At 38.9% G+C, this 14,927-nt stretch overlaps 1 protein-coding gene across 3 annotated transcripts in view; it reads left to right on the top strand.

Moving 5' to 3' along the window:
* Window positions 1-6,307, top strand: part of snx29 (sorting nexin 29) — a 202,801-nt gene extending 196,494 nt beyond the window's left edge. For all 3 annotated transcript variants that reach the window (XM_054755500.1, XM_054755509.1, XM_054755517.1), the window contains one exon: window positions 5,059-6,307. In XM_054755500.1, the coding sequence (XP_054611475.1) occupies window positions 5,059-5,182 (124 nt within the window). In that variant the 3' untranslated portion in view covers window positions 5,183-6,307. The remainder of the gene's footprint in view (window positions 1-5,058) is intronic.
* Window positions 6,308-14,927: the final 8,620 nt, after the last annotated feature.

Raw genomic sequence — 14,927 nt, forward strand, 5'->3', positions numbered from 1 at the left:
CTCTACCTTGACATGTTTATGGTTTATTCAGAACACAAAATACACACATACACACACACTCTGTCTTGTTTCCCGCCTTTATTGACCTGCTGCCTTTAGGGAAAACAAAGCGTTGTGGACCTTTGTTTCGCTGTCAAGAGCAGTTTGGGGCAGTTTGGCTGGAGAATGAGGATGTAACCTTTTACTGTGCCACATTAGGTGTGTGTGTGTGTGTGTATGAGAGAGAGAAAAAGTGTAAAGGGAAGTGTTTATCTGGCGTGTTCTATTTGCTACATCATCACCTCACAATCAATTAGATGGAGGCTTATATATGTGTGTACCTGTTAGCTTTAATTATGCTCCCCTGCAGTCAAATGAATAACATTCCAACAAGGCCTGGCAAGGCATGTTACTCTGCACGAGTCAATATTGGCTCTAAATGCAACGACAAGCACAAGCAATCACAAGTGTGATAGAGATGTAAGGTGCACTTTGGTCTCACTCTTTCTAAATCTAAAAGCATAGCACATAGTCATTTTATCTCACTATATGTAAGATCTTAAAATTATGTTGAATATATAAAATGGAATAAGTCATTTTCGGTGCATAAGACACACCGGTGTTTAAGCCGCACTCACTAAATTTAGAGAGAGAAAAACAGATTTGTACATACTGTATATAAACTGCACTGGACTATAAGCCGCACATGTCCACGTCATAAAAAGACATTGTGGCAACAAACTTGTCAACCCATCGGAAATCGCAGGAGTTCATTAATCAATATAACAGTCTGACTCAACGGTGTCTAGCTTAGAAGGCTAAAATCATCACACAGCCACTTAACACTCAAAAGGTATCAAAGGAATACCAGTACCAGTACCTGTTTAAAATGTAAAATTATTTTTACGTCTTCCCATAATGAATTTCTTCTCAGCAGAGCAGTTCATTGGTCATGGCTGCCACGGCGCTACAATGATTCATTCAGCTGCCTGTGTCCACCAGACACTTCCTTTGTTTTGTTTCTCATAATCTTACGTCTTTTTGAAATGTCTTTTTTCTGTGTCATGTGTGTTCATATCTCACATTAGGACTGTGGAAGATGGGCAAAATTCCCCCCAGAAAGCGCAGTTTTTCTTTAAGAAGACGTGTTCAATGTGCGAATGTAGTATTCTACATTGGTCACTAGGTGTCAGTAATTGTTTGGTGAGACAAGCACCGGACTTGATTGCCGGAATAACAGGCTTTTTTTGCACATTGAAATGATCTCATAACAGGCACAATAAGAATTCTAATAATAACAGAGGCTGCTGTTGCGGTCATAATCCACGGCAAGCTAAAACTCAACTCTGAACCCCTGACGGCACTTCTTATTCTCCACACGGAACACATTTACTGCAACACACAAGGGCACAAGATTAGTTCATAGCTTAAATGGCTTATTTTCTCTGATTATGTCTACTATATTGCGTAATGGGAGTGCAACGTTGACTATATGGGTGTTATTTCATGTTTAGAGGGCTCTAATGTTAAAAAAAATATTTAGAAAGTCGTAAACAGGTTTTCTATGCCACAACTACAAACATATTCCATTTATAAAGGAGTTCTACTTTGCGGAAATTCACTTATCCCGGATGGGTCTGGAACCAATTAACGGCGATAAACAAGGGATTGCTGTATATCTGGATTTGCACCAAATTGCCTTCACAAAGTTTTGTGGAAACGGGTTGTGTAGATTGTAGTAAAATGAACCTAAAACAAAACAACTGATATGTCACCCTTGCATTTTCGAGTTTTGCAGTTGTGAGAGGAATAAAAAAAAAAGTTGTTCGTTTCTGCGGCGTGACATTTCCAGGAGCTGACTTTGTCAAAGCAGCACTTGAACTGCTGTGAAAAGAGTCACTGCCTCATCACAAGCTCGGGGTGAGGGGTGTCTACATCTGTGCTTGAATACAGCCAGCCACACATTCACTTTTCTAGCGTTTGATTGCCATCTTTTCATGAGAGCCTCTCATTCATCTTCTTAGTCATCTGGTGGATCAGGGTTCACTTGTTCTTAACTCACAATAGCGAGGGACCGAGATGAGGTACTAAAGAGGACTGACTTGGAGGTCACTCTTAGTTCTTTCCCATCAAGGAAACATGGCGAGATGCAATGGATTCATCGTCGTCCATATGCCTCAGCAGAAATGTATTTTTTACAGTTCTCATTGTATATGTTCTCGAACAGTGCTTGGGATCTCAGCGCAGGCCAAAAATGCTATGTCTAGCTTACGTTTTGTGTATAAGTCGCACAATGCCATTCAAAAGCCAGGAATTGCTGAGACATTGGGGGGTGCGTTCACATATCATTTTGGTCTGTCAAGTCTGTTTGCTCTGCTGGTACGGTTGGATTGGTCAGTGTGAACGCCGACCGCACCAACAAACCAAAACACCGTATATGATGTCACCAAATGTAGCATAACCAGACGATGCAAAGCAACACCCAACAGAAAGCTCAGTCAAATAAGAGTTAAATGTAAGCCCAGGAGCATAAGTATGCTAGTTAAACATACTCTTTTCAACAAAGGACCCATGGCTCATTCCAGTTTGGGGAAGTCGTCAGAATCTCGTCTCCACATCTCCGTTAACTTTGTTGACATCTTTATTATCGTTGATCTCAGCTTGTAAAAATTCCGCCATAGAAACAAAAGTCCTACGAGCGCAGAAGTGTGGGAGTGTAGCCTCAGTTTGTTGGACAACGTACACATGAAATAAGCTGTCCGATCGTCACGCAACGTTACGCATACACAGTCGGTCCAATCACAAATATACGTGAATGCAGACTAATTCGACTGAAAGTAACCACCAAATATCTTTTTTGCATTTTTCGTGCAGACCACTGTACCATAGAAGTGTGAACTCTTCTTCTTACTCCTTTTCGGACGTGTGGAATTGTCCAATTGTTTTGTTGAACAGCTTATATGCTACATCAGGGGTGTCCAAACTTTCTCCACCGAGGGCCACATACTGAAAAATAAAAGGATGCAATGGCCATTTTGTAACCAATACCTGTACCGGAGCCGATATTGTCATAAAAATGTAATATCGGTCAATATCGGTTTCGGGTTTTTTCCCTATAATGAAAACGCATTTTCCGGCGTGCAGATGATGACCTCATCAAACCGCGTCTGAAGCGTCGTAAACAACCGTGGGTGGCTGCAGTAACAAGCTTGCTCGCTCCTGACAGTTACGTCTTTGGTGTCTCCTTCAGATATCAAACTTGGGATTTGCCATGACTGCAAAGCGTTGGTTATGCAAGGAGGAACCAAGACTCCTTCCTTCAATGCTTCCAAATCCCGAAAGGGAAATCATGGAGTGTATGGCACTGGATAAGCAGCCCTTTTCTGTCGCGCAAGACGCTGGATTCACCAAACTTGTGGAGTTCTTCGAGCCACGCTTTTCCATGCCCAGTCACAAGTACTTGTCAGGCGGTGGCTTACATTTGTACAATGTTGTTTATAGCCACGCCGAGAAGCTAATTGCTGATGCTTTATCCATTAGCGTCACCACAGATATGTGTTAATACCACGACGGGAGATATGTGATGTATCGGTTGATATTGGAATCAGAAATTGAGAGTTGGACATATCGCCATATCGAATATCGACAAAAAAGCCCATATCGGACTATCCCATATATTTAAAAAATTTAATAAAATAACGGCATCTAAGCTTTGTGATAGAGGTAAAAAAAAAAAACAATTATTTAAAGCATGTCTATTTTTGCTTTTTTACTTTCCAAATATTTCAACCTCTTCTTAAATCTTTGTACATTTTCTTTTTGTGATATTATGACTTTATTGCTAATGTTTTCACTTTTTTTGCATAATATTGTAACTTTTTAACCAACCTAATTTTCCCAAAATTACCTGTTCTGGTTTGTTCCTCATAATATTGTGACTTTATAGTAGATTTACTATAGACTTTACTTTATAAATAATAGCAAAAACATAGAATATTTCAACTTTATGCTATTAAAATGACATTATCTCATATTAATTTATTCTCGTAAAACGACTTTCTCGTGAGTTTGTTCTCTTAATATTTGGACTTTATTCTGAGAACATTTCTGCTGTTGCTTTTTAAAATATAATTTTACAAATGTTTCAGCTTTTCTCCTGCATTTGCCTTTTTTTCCTCTTGATATTTGAACTGTTTTTATTATTATTTCAGCTTTCTTCTTGTAATTTCTTCTTGTAATTTTTTCTTCACATAATTCTGACTTTATTCCCACAATAGTTTGACAATGTTCTCATCACGTAACTTTTTCCACAAGCTAATTTTCCAAAAACGACAACTTTGTTGTTTTGTCTCTCATATTACGTTTAAAAAAAAGATCTTTTTGTTATGTTTTTTTTCTTTTTCTTTCTTTATTTCAGCTTTATGCGACTAAAATGACATTTATTCTCATGACATTACAACTTTTTCTCTTTAGATTCCAAATTTATTTCTTCATATTTTGACTTTATATTTGTTAAATTGCTGCAGATTTTCCTATTTTTGCTGGGGTTTTTTAAAATTGTATCACAAATGTCTCCGGGCTGCACTTTGGACACCCCTGCGGTACCTAAACAATACAAAAATACACAAAAACAATCAGGGAATACCCAGTGAGCACCAATCATGTTTTTGTAGTTACTTCCCTGTTAAGTGTTTGTTTTTTTGTGACTTAATTATGAAACCTTCCCAATCCCAATGTGTTGCTATCTAATCTTGTCAACATACAGCGTGTAGTGTGCATCTGCTGTAAAGTAAGCATTAGCATGCCTGGCGAACCATCTGAACATGCATCATTATCGCATCTATTGTTTAAAAATTGATTATAATTAAGAGTTGTTGTTGCATTGAGGTACTGGCAAATGGAGGGATTAATGATATGTTATGATTCAGGACATTCGTAGTTAATGGGAGTTATTTTACATGCTGTTTCGACGCAAGTCGAGATGAAAAATACTGCGTTTGAGCCAGCAGCGGTAGCATCGGTCGTTTGCTTGAATAATTCACCACATTTTAAGCTCTATTTTCTCTCTGATTTATTTAGGGACACACCTCAGAATGAGAGCGGAGCCAAGACGCCCCGGTCCAAAACATCATCCCGCTTTCCAAGACTCGGTCGCAGCTCCCACCAGGAAGCCAGACCTGAACCGCAGAGTGGCGACCTTTAACTCTCATATTCCTTTTTTGTTATTCATGATGGTGAGGACACCTGACTCGGAGGGCATCTAATGTAACTTTCTGGCCAGATAGTCTCAGCCAAGGAGATATTTAAAGATTTCTGATGCCTGATTGGAGGATAGATGTCATCGATGAGGCTGGACCAAATCGCACAGCACCTCTTACCTACCTGAGAGACGGACTACCTGGACTGCCACTATGAGATGCTGGATTTTATTTCTTACTATGCTCATTTTTGGAGTGTGTGCCTAAAATGTCTTATAGCTGCATCACTGATAGGGAGGGAGCGGTTCTGTCAACATCATGGTGCCATTTCATGTTAGCTGTGACTGGTGTGGACCACCAGGTAATGTATCCTATTTCTATTTTCTTTACGTCTAAATGGCTGTCATAATAATGTCCAGGTATAGCTGAGCAAAAACACCTTCATACTGAAAGATTAGGGATCAACACCACTGAGATGCATCAAAGACCCTTTGTTTTGGTGTTTTTTTACGTCTCACCGCATCATGTAATGACAAATTCCATGTTTAATGATTGTTTTACTGTTTCTTAGCAGGATTTCATGCAAATGAATGTTCATAACGAAGACTAAACACTTGAAATGAAGCGGCGCTGCTCGTGAAGAGTGCAAGGAGAGCGCAGCTGAGCCACAAGTGTGTGTAAAACAGAGAAGTCGTACATATGTAGAGCTGGCCCCAAGAGGATCCCCAAACTGTGGATTAACGAGGACCCATCGCGTTTCCAAGTATATTCTGGGAACCTCGAGCCAAAGTGTTACTTGAGGTGGAAACACTTCTGCCATGTCTGAGAAGTATAGAAGACAAGAAAAAGGTGTTTTTTGTACACAGTGTTACTCTTTCAATTAGCTGCTCAATAAAATTGGAAAGAAAATACGTTGCTTCTTGTCCTTTTTATTGCTCTCAGGCTAAAAATGGTATGTTGCATGCTACTATACAACATTTTTTAAGCCAGGCGTACTAACAATGGAAGTAATGACCATTTCACTTGTGCTCATTGGCATTTAGTCGGAAATTGTACATAAAGGCGCATCTATACTGTATATCATCAAAACGAACCGTTAGACCAGTGGTGCGTGCTGAAAAAGGATGCGGGGGGCCATGTTGATATCTTTTTGTAAAAAGCATACGTAAAACAGTACATTCGCCAAATATTTGTGTCATAAGCAACATTTCAACATGTTACAAGCAACTTTTTGCTCTTTTTGTATAATTTGTATTTTTAAAAATGACAAGTTGCACAAATTGTTAGAGGTGTTTTACAAGTCTCAATAAGTTCTTGATAAGGTCTTGAATGTCAGGTCTTGAGTCGATCTCAAATACATGCAAGTCAAGTCTTGGGTTGAGAGACTTGACGTTTTCAAGTCCTTAAGCACTGTTTGCGTCTCCCAAATAAAATGCCACTTTATAACAAATCTGTTAAATTAATGCAATTATTTTTTTTAAATAGACCAAGATGTAGGATTTAGTCAGTGCACGAAAATGTAACCTACACATTTGTTGTTGGTTCTTAAACCTGAATGGACCTTAATAGATGAATTCAATGAGGCACACTTGAAAGGGAAAATGTTGTCTTGCCTGAAATGACGTAACAATCACATTAGTTAACTTTGTACTTTGAATGGGGATACACTTTACACAGCACACTCACGTAAGATCGTTGAAAGTCATCAGCGAGTCAAGTCCCGAGTCACTAATGTCAAAGTCGAGTTGCAAGTCTTGATATTGTCGAGTCCAAAATCATCAAAATTGTAATTAAGAGTCCAAGTCGCTTCACTTGAGTCCACACCTGTGGATTATGATATACCATTTTTTTAAAATTACATTTTTGGGGCGTTACATTACAGAGTAGTTAATACTTGTAAAACCCAATTCAAATCCTTTGCCTACAGATTTGGTTCAATATCGTGTGAATTTCTAATGACATCTTAATAAATAGCACTGACTATTGAAGGTAACTTTAAACGAAAAACGTACTGCTTCACAGTAAGCGTTACCTTTATACAGGTTTCATAAATACTGTTTAATTAAACACATTAAGAATTGGCTATAACTGATTTAAAAGACGGCTGCACGGTGGCAAATCTCCACTTGGGCATTTCTGTGTGGAGTTTGCATGTTCTCCCCGTGTGTGTGGGGGTTTTCTCCGGGTACTCCAGTTTCCTCCCACATTCCAAAAACATGAATGTTAGGTTAATTGGCGACTCTAAATTGTCCATAGGTATGAATATGAGTGTGAATGGTTGTTTGTCTATATGTGCCCTGCCATTGGCTGGCGACCAGTCCAGGGTGTACCCTGCCTCTCGCCCGAAGTCAGCTGGGATAGGCTCCAGCATGCCCAAATTAGGATAAGCGGCATAGAAAATAGATGGATAAAAGACATAGTATCTGTTGTATTCATTTTGCAGTCACTATCGTAGCTAGCATTATAATCCAATGAAAGGCCTAACTGCCAACAGTGACCAATACATTGATGCTATAAAATGTGCTTATTCCCACATGATTCCCAACATATTGCACTGTTTTGGATCAATCCAATTATGAGAATGCAAACAATAAGACGCACGGCCGGGAGAATTAAAAAGTGGGCAAAAGAAATGATTAACTCCAGCTCTGATTCGCTGTTCAATGTCGTCGAGGTCATGTGGTGGTGTCACGTACACTTTTGATCTGAGATGGCCCCACAGAGAAAAGTCCTGCCTGTGTCAAATCAGGTGACCTCGGGGGGCCATTCCACTGGGCGGTTCAAAGCAATAACATGGTCACCAAAAAGCTCTGTCAGCTGATTAGTTCCAGGTCTCCTCCAATGCGGTGGAGCACCATCTTGGGCCCGCCGAGCACATGCCAACCAACCATTTCCTTGAAGACGAAAACGCGGCATTCCTCTGAGACTACGAACGACGTGCTCATTCAACATTCGAAGATAATCGTCACCGTTGTTGTTGTGGAAAATTCATGATCAAACCATTTCCGTCGGAATAATCTGGGTATCGCAGCGTAGAAGAACAGAAATTCTCATTTTGCATCACAGTTTTTGACTTTTCGTTAAATTTGAACCCTTTACATTTTTGGAGGATTTTTTTTTTTTTTTTTTTTTGGCCCACCGGAAAACAGGCCTGCAATTATCATTTTTCCGAAGGATGATCTCATGAAAATAATCAATTGTCACCTTAGCGTCTACTTTTTGATACACCCTGTATCACATTACATTGTGTATATTGTGCCGTGTCTATCGCCGTGGCTTCGTCGTCGCATGCTTCACAGCTCTCCATCTTGCTGCATTTTCCTGATTTCAGTCCTGAGTTCAGTCTGCACAGTACAGATAAACAGATATTATCAGTTTCTCAATAGTATTTCAAATTGGGGGGGGGGTGTGAACACATTTCTGTCCCCTGGGGGTCGGCATGACGGAAAATAATTGAAAACCAATGGTCTCATAGAACAATGAAGGCCAATGTGTACAGCTGTAGTTTGTGTTACTATTAACGTGCATCCTGTTGCTCCTTTGTGTGCATGGAATTCTGCTGCCTCTTGTCCTGAATGTCACTTTATGTGTTTGCGTTTGTGTGCAGGTACGTTATGCAAAAGGTGCGCACAGTATACAGTAAGCGTCGAATGTGAAATGCATACATGTACTGTATATGTGGATACTGTAAAGTACTGTACATCTTGGCAGCATCTGAGGCTTGAAGTGCATCTGCTTGCATCTCCCATCATTATTCATCCCTCACTGCTTCACCAAGCAGTCTTTCAGCTTAAATACGAACCATCCTGCTTTTATGTTATAGGTTCCTTTTTTTTGTGCTCTGAGGAGTGTGAGGAAGTACAAAACGCTCAGCACCCAATGACCAGAAAATTGCTTACAAGCAGGATGTGGCTGGAAGCCCGACACTTAAAAACAACTGACTGACTTGTAAGCTACACGGCACTGACATCTGCAAGAAATGGATTTAGTGGAACGTTGAATTAAAATGTTAAAGACACACAGGCTAGACGTCTTGTGCAAAGATCTTAATAAACTGTCTAATAGGTTTGTGGTGGTACAAACGCAATGCATGTGGTGCATTTTCAACTTTTATTCATGCCTTTTTATTCTTTTATCCTCACTGTCAAGGACTTGTTCCTGTTTGTTGACATTAGTAAAAGAAAAAATATTCGTATTTAAGCCAATGTTACATATTTTTTTCCTAAATTAAGCATTTTCGAGCATAAAGACATTGCACAAAGCGACAAACAAATGTGACGTGCACTGCAAAATCTGAAGACTAAAATAAACTAAAATCAACGTCAAAAACATGTATTTTTGGCTCGCTGTGAATTTTGTATGTTAGACCTTTTTGCTTTTGTATTTTAGACCTTTTTATTTACTAAAGTCTGACATATACTTCTTTGCATATACAGTCATTCCTTCACGCTTTGAATTTCGTGACTTCAGTCTTATCACTGTTTTTCAAAAATATGTTAATAAATCATGCTCTTTAGTGGTTGAATACGGCCAGGTACTTATAAAAGAAAATGCATATTTAAGCAAATGTTACATATTTTTTGCCTAAATTAATCAGTTTCAAGCCTAAAAATGCAAAAATTTAAGGCATTCAAAAGACCCATTCAAAGAAGTTGATGTAGTATTCCACACTGGTCACTAGATGTCAGTAATGTTACTGTAATGGTTGGTGAGACACACAAGCACCAGACTTGATGGTCGGAACAAAACAACCAGCTTTTATTGCTGGTTTGAATTATCTCACAACAGGCTCAACAATCTAATAAAAATCCATAATAAAAACCACACACAAGACAAGTCTTTTATGTTTGAAATGGCTTATTTACTCCTATTATGTGTACTATATCGGGTAATAAGAGTGTAAAGGTGACTATTCTGGTGTTATGTCATGTCTAGAGGGCTCTGATAACGTTACAAACCATATTTAGACGGTTTTCTATCCTTGATGACAACATTCCATTTTCATAAAAGGAATCCTACTTTGCGGAAATTCACTTATCAAAGTCTGGTCCGGAACCAATGAACCGCGATAAACAAGAGATTACTGTATTTGCATGAGTATAATTGTATAATTTTGCTGTATAAGAACACAAACATTTGAGTGTTTTGATTGCGGGTTCATTTTTGTCCAAATGTGTTGCAAAAGTATAGTTTGGATTGTTGTTTTTCCTCAATTTGACAACTGGTATTTATTTAAATGGAACCTCCAAGATCGAACGCAATCAATTCTGGTCCGACAGTTTAATTTCTTTGTATTTCAAAGAAACTTTTCCCATAGAAAATAATGACAATAACAATACTGTGTCTATAATAAACAAGATAATAATAATCCAGAGTCATTTGTACAGGGAAATGTTTACCGTATGTCAGTAAAGTCCTGCAAAAGTGTAAAAAGAGGTAACCGCTGATTATTAAAACTAAAAAAAAAAAAAGGTGTTGACTTTTGAGGCATATTTTTCCATTCTGTACAACTTTAGTTTGATTTAAATTGGAGGTTTCATTGCACAAGATTATAATCGTCCTTTTGCACATTATTTAGCAAGCATAGTGAGAAAAACACGGTAGCACTAAAACACGCGTCACTATTGTACAGGTGCTGGTGTAAGCCCCTAATGTGCTTTTACTTACACGGCCTGTTTAATAGTCAAAGGCAATTCATTGTGTGCTTTTGGAATTGAAAATGATATAAAATACAGATATGACACATAAGTCCATGCTGAATACAATGTATGCTGCACGTCATACACCTGCTGTGGTGTAAGCCGTACATTCGGGTGCTCCCGTCATGCTTCTGGTTTGATCAAAAGCGCGACCCTGTGACGGCTGGGATAGTTTTATGATGCTTGCAAAAGAACACTTCGGCCTGCGTGGCGGGGAGGCAACCTGCAGGTAGTGATAAGTAAACAAAGTCAAACGAAAGGACAACAACAAAGCGCCAACCTCGTCAGCTCAAAATAGGATTCACAAACTAGCAGTTTACCCTCCAAATTATCTTCAAATTAAAATGTCACAGGATAATTTGCTTTACACGTTCATCTTATCTGGACCCGACATCATGAGGAATTAGTCTCTCTGCTAATTGACTAGATGGTAGTTGCATTTATATTGTAGAATATTACAATGTGTTTAATGATAAAGCACACTGTTTATTTGCCATGTTCTCACATGCTGATTAACATAATCCATTAGTTTACCTCAGGGATTTCCTCAGATAAGACGCAACACAAATACACATCGTCCGTTTAATTCTCAGGGTCCTGCTGCCTGTAACTGCAGGTCATGTAAAATTCACATCACCGTAACGGAACAGGAAGGTGTCAATCAATGCAGCGTTAATTGAAAAAGATGAAAAGAAACCCGACTCGACAACAATCAATTTTCCTGTGAGGTGTTCAAAGAGTCCGCAGCAGGAGAGCTGCTGGTTGCTGAGCAGCAAAGGATGTGTCAAACTGGTGGAAACATACAAGGAAAGGAAGTAGTAATGTAACCTTTAACCCCCTTGACCTCAAGCATAACATTCAGTCAGGTCAGGTTCTAACAAAGAAAGAAAACAAGCCCTGAAAGTTTTGAAGAAGATCGAAGCCCTGTTATTAAAGCCCTGTAGACATTAAATAACACCCCTATAGTCACCTTTATACACTTATTACCTAATATAGTACACATGATAAGCAATAATAAGACATAATAACTCACCGTTTGCTTTGGGAAAGTTCCTTGTTCTTGTAGTATCTCAAACGTAATGTGGCTCAATCCTATGGCATTAAAAACAAGATGGACATCAGCCCATCATCCATCCGTTTGTCACTTGATTGATATACAGGGCAGCAAATCTAACATTAAACATGCCGACAATACTGCTGGCTTTGTTTACACCACATTGCACACCTCCCATGTGCAGGCTCTCAAGTGACACAAGAGACAGCCGCTGCTTTAACAATAGCAAAACTACCGAGCTAACCAGTTAGCTTCCGATCTATTTATTCTAAACTTAAGAATAGGTTTGAAACTGAGTGGGGAAGAAGGACAAAGTAAGAAGCTAAAAACGTACCACTTCCACATGGAATGGGAGAAGAACTTTTTTTTCACTATGTCATGTTGGACTGAAAGGATCCATGACTGCAAGTTATTGTACTGTAATGTAAAGAAATATCTCATCGGTATATGCCTAGTGCCCAGAATACTAGATGTGACTTGTCTTTCTATATTTTTTGACTAATAATATGCCACGAAACAGCGATCATTTATTAATTCATTCATTTTTGTAATGTTCGAACCGCAATGTAGCGAGAGTCGACTGTATGTGATGTACAATACAGGGATTTGTACCAAAACCCATTATCGAAATGGCACTGGTGCTGTTGTAACCTGATCAAAAAAGTAAGTAGCTAAAGGTATGGCATTTTGGTAATTGAATGGCACTGAAATCAGGCCAAAATGAGGTAGAGTAACTTGTACACATGTTTCTTTCTCATTGTCCACACCAGCAACACTTCCTCATTCGCCACCACTAATGGCGAGGTGCATTCTCAAACACCGGAATTCTGAACACATTTTGCTCAATTAATACACGACTTTTACATGGAATTGGTAATGTTCGCATGCTAGCAATGATAACATGCTAACATTAGCATGCTAACACCTAGCATAATAGTGGTAAGGGTTTATATAAGTGCCTAGCTATGAAAATGGCTAAAAATGCTACTACACTAATGTTAGCATGCTAGCAATGCTAACATGCTAACACCTAGCATGATAGCGCAATGTACCGGGAAGGCTCAATTTCCCAAAAGAGTTGAGAATTGCCCCTTTGAAAGAGTCTGAATCTGTTGAGAATGTGGAAGTAGTGAGAACACTTTAGATCAAAGGCATTTTGCATTCCGAAAAATGGGAATATCAAGAAAAGTGGGAATTCTTGGTATGTGGAAAATAGCATGAATGTCCTTAATTAGTTGAATGTTTTGATGTTGGAAAGGTCTGAATCGGTTGAGAAATGTGGAAGTAGGTAGAACTCTTTAGATCAAAGGCATTTTGTGTTCCGGAAAAGAAAAAATGTGGGAATTTTTGTGCTGTGGCTAATAGCATGAATGTCCTGACTGTGTTGAATGAGTTGATGTTGGAATGAGGTTAATTGGTTGACAAATGTGGAAGTATTAGTAGTAATGGCAGTTTTACGGAAAAGTGTGAATTTTGGGAAAATTTTGAATTTTGGATCACCCAAAATTAAATTTCTGACAATTCCTGAAAATTTCATTCAAATCCATTCAGAACCTTTCAAGTTATTTTGAACACAAACAGACAAACAGACAGTTAAAAGCTGGCAAAAACATAACCTTTGCGTTGCGCTTGGCGGAGGTGACACTACTGCGACATCTAAAATATGTAAAAACACTTTGCTGAAATGTAGCCTGATAAAAGCTAATTTAATCTCAAATTTGGAGCATTTGGCTTACTTCTTACCGTGTGATGAGAACATTTGACTTAAATCTAGCTGTGTGATTAAGAACAACTTGCTTATTATAGTACTCATTATATTCGTAAAAGTCACAAGAAAAACATTCTCGTTATAAGAATTCTAGCCAAGCAAATATTGCTAACCACATTGGCAGAATTTTTTGCTTGAAATAAGAAAAGTTGTCTCATTTTAAAATAATTCAGGCTCCTGTCAAGTATGGCTGTTTTGCAGTGCAGTTGCTTTGGTGATTTTTGCAGGATATCATTCAAATTCTTCATTCTGAAAATTAGATATCAGTGAAATGGCCTCTAGAACCTGAAAAGAGAAGCCTCGATGTACGTACGTGGACCACATGATGAACAACAATGGAGGAGAAGGAATGGGCACAACTGAGGCAAAGGATGAGGAAGGCCACAAGATGATAGAGGTTGACAAGAGGTGGAGAGAGGGAAAAAAGGAGCAAGCATGGTGTGAATGATTGGAAAGTAATTGGTAGGTCAAAACGCAAGGTTGATGTCATGCTGCTTCGATACGTAGACCCCCCTCCCATAAGGACGACAGAGAAGTGGTCATTACAAGTCAATAAGAGGCCTCGGTCGTCATTCAAGCGGCAACAGAGGAAATTGTCCTGCTGGAGTGTCTGTGTTAAGTGGAGCCATGTTCAACATTGTATGCTTGTGTTTTGGACACACTTATCATTTGATTGTCATGAAGGGATGTTGGGCTTGAACGCCATAAGCCCCAATTTTACTTACCAATCCAGTTTGTTTTGCATTTCCTTTGTCAAATGTTATCAAAACACTGTTACTGATCTTTGTATGTTTAGGACTTATGAACTTCTTTTGGCTCTGGACCGTAAGTTAATTGTTTGTCCTTGTGAAACAGATGACGTGATGTATTAACCTTCCCTCTAAAGAAGGGTTAGCAACATGACTGTGAGGGACGTAAAAGAAGAATGGGCTATTTGTTCCACAGGATTTATGTCCCCTGCTCTAAGTGATAGGTTTGAATTTAAGGGAGAAGGTGACACCAGCGTGAACATCAGTTAGGGGTTAGGAGGCACCTGGATTTCTGGTTATGAAGCTTCTTCGTCAACAGATGTGCATAATCATTCACATTAATTCATTGAGAATCATGTTGATTGTGTGGAATTACTGTAATTGTTGACCTATTGTGTCTTGAAGCAACTAAGGCCAAATAGAGTGTAGTACTTACCTGCAACCAGCAGAGGCACTATCGATTCTATTAGTTGTTGGTTT

The sequence above is a fragment of the Dunckerocampus dactyliophorus genome, chromosome 2 (assembly GCF_027744805.1).
Source record: "Dunckerocampus dactyliophorus isolate RoL2022-P2 chromosome 2, RoL_Ddac_1.1, whole genome shotgun sequence".
Classification (NCBI taxonomy): domain Eukaryota; kingdom Metazoa; phylum Chordata; class Actinopteri; order Syngnathiformes; family Syngnathidae; genus Dunckerocampus; species Dunckerocampus dactyliophorus.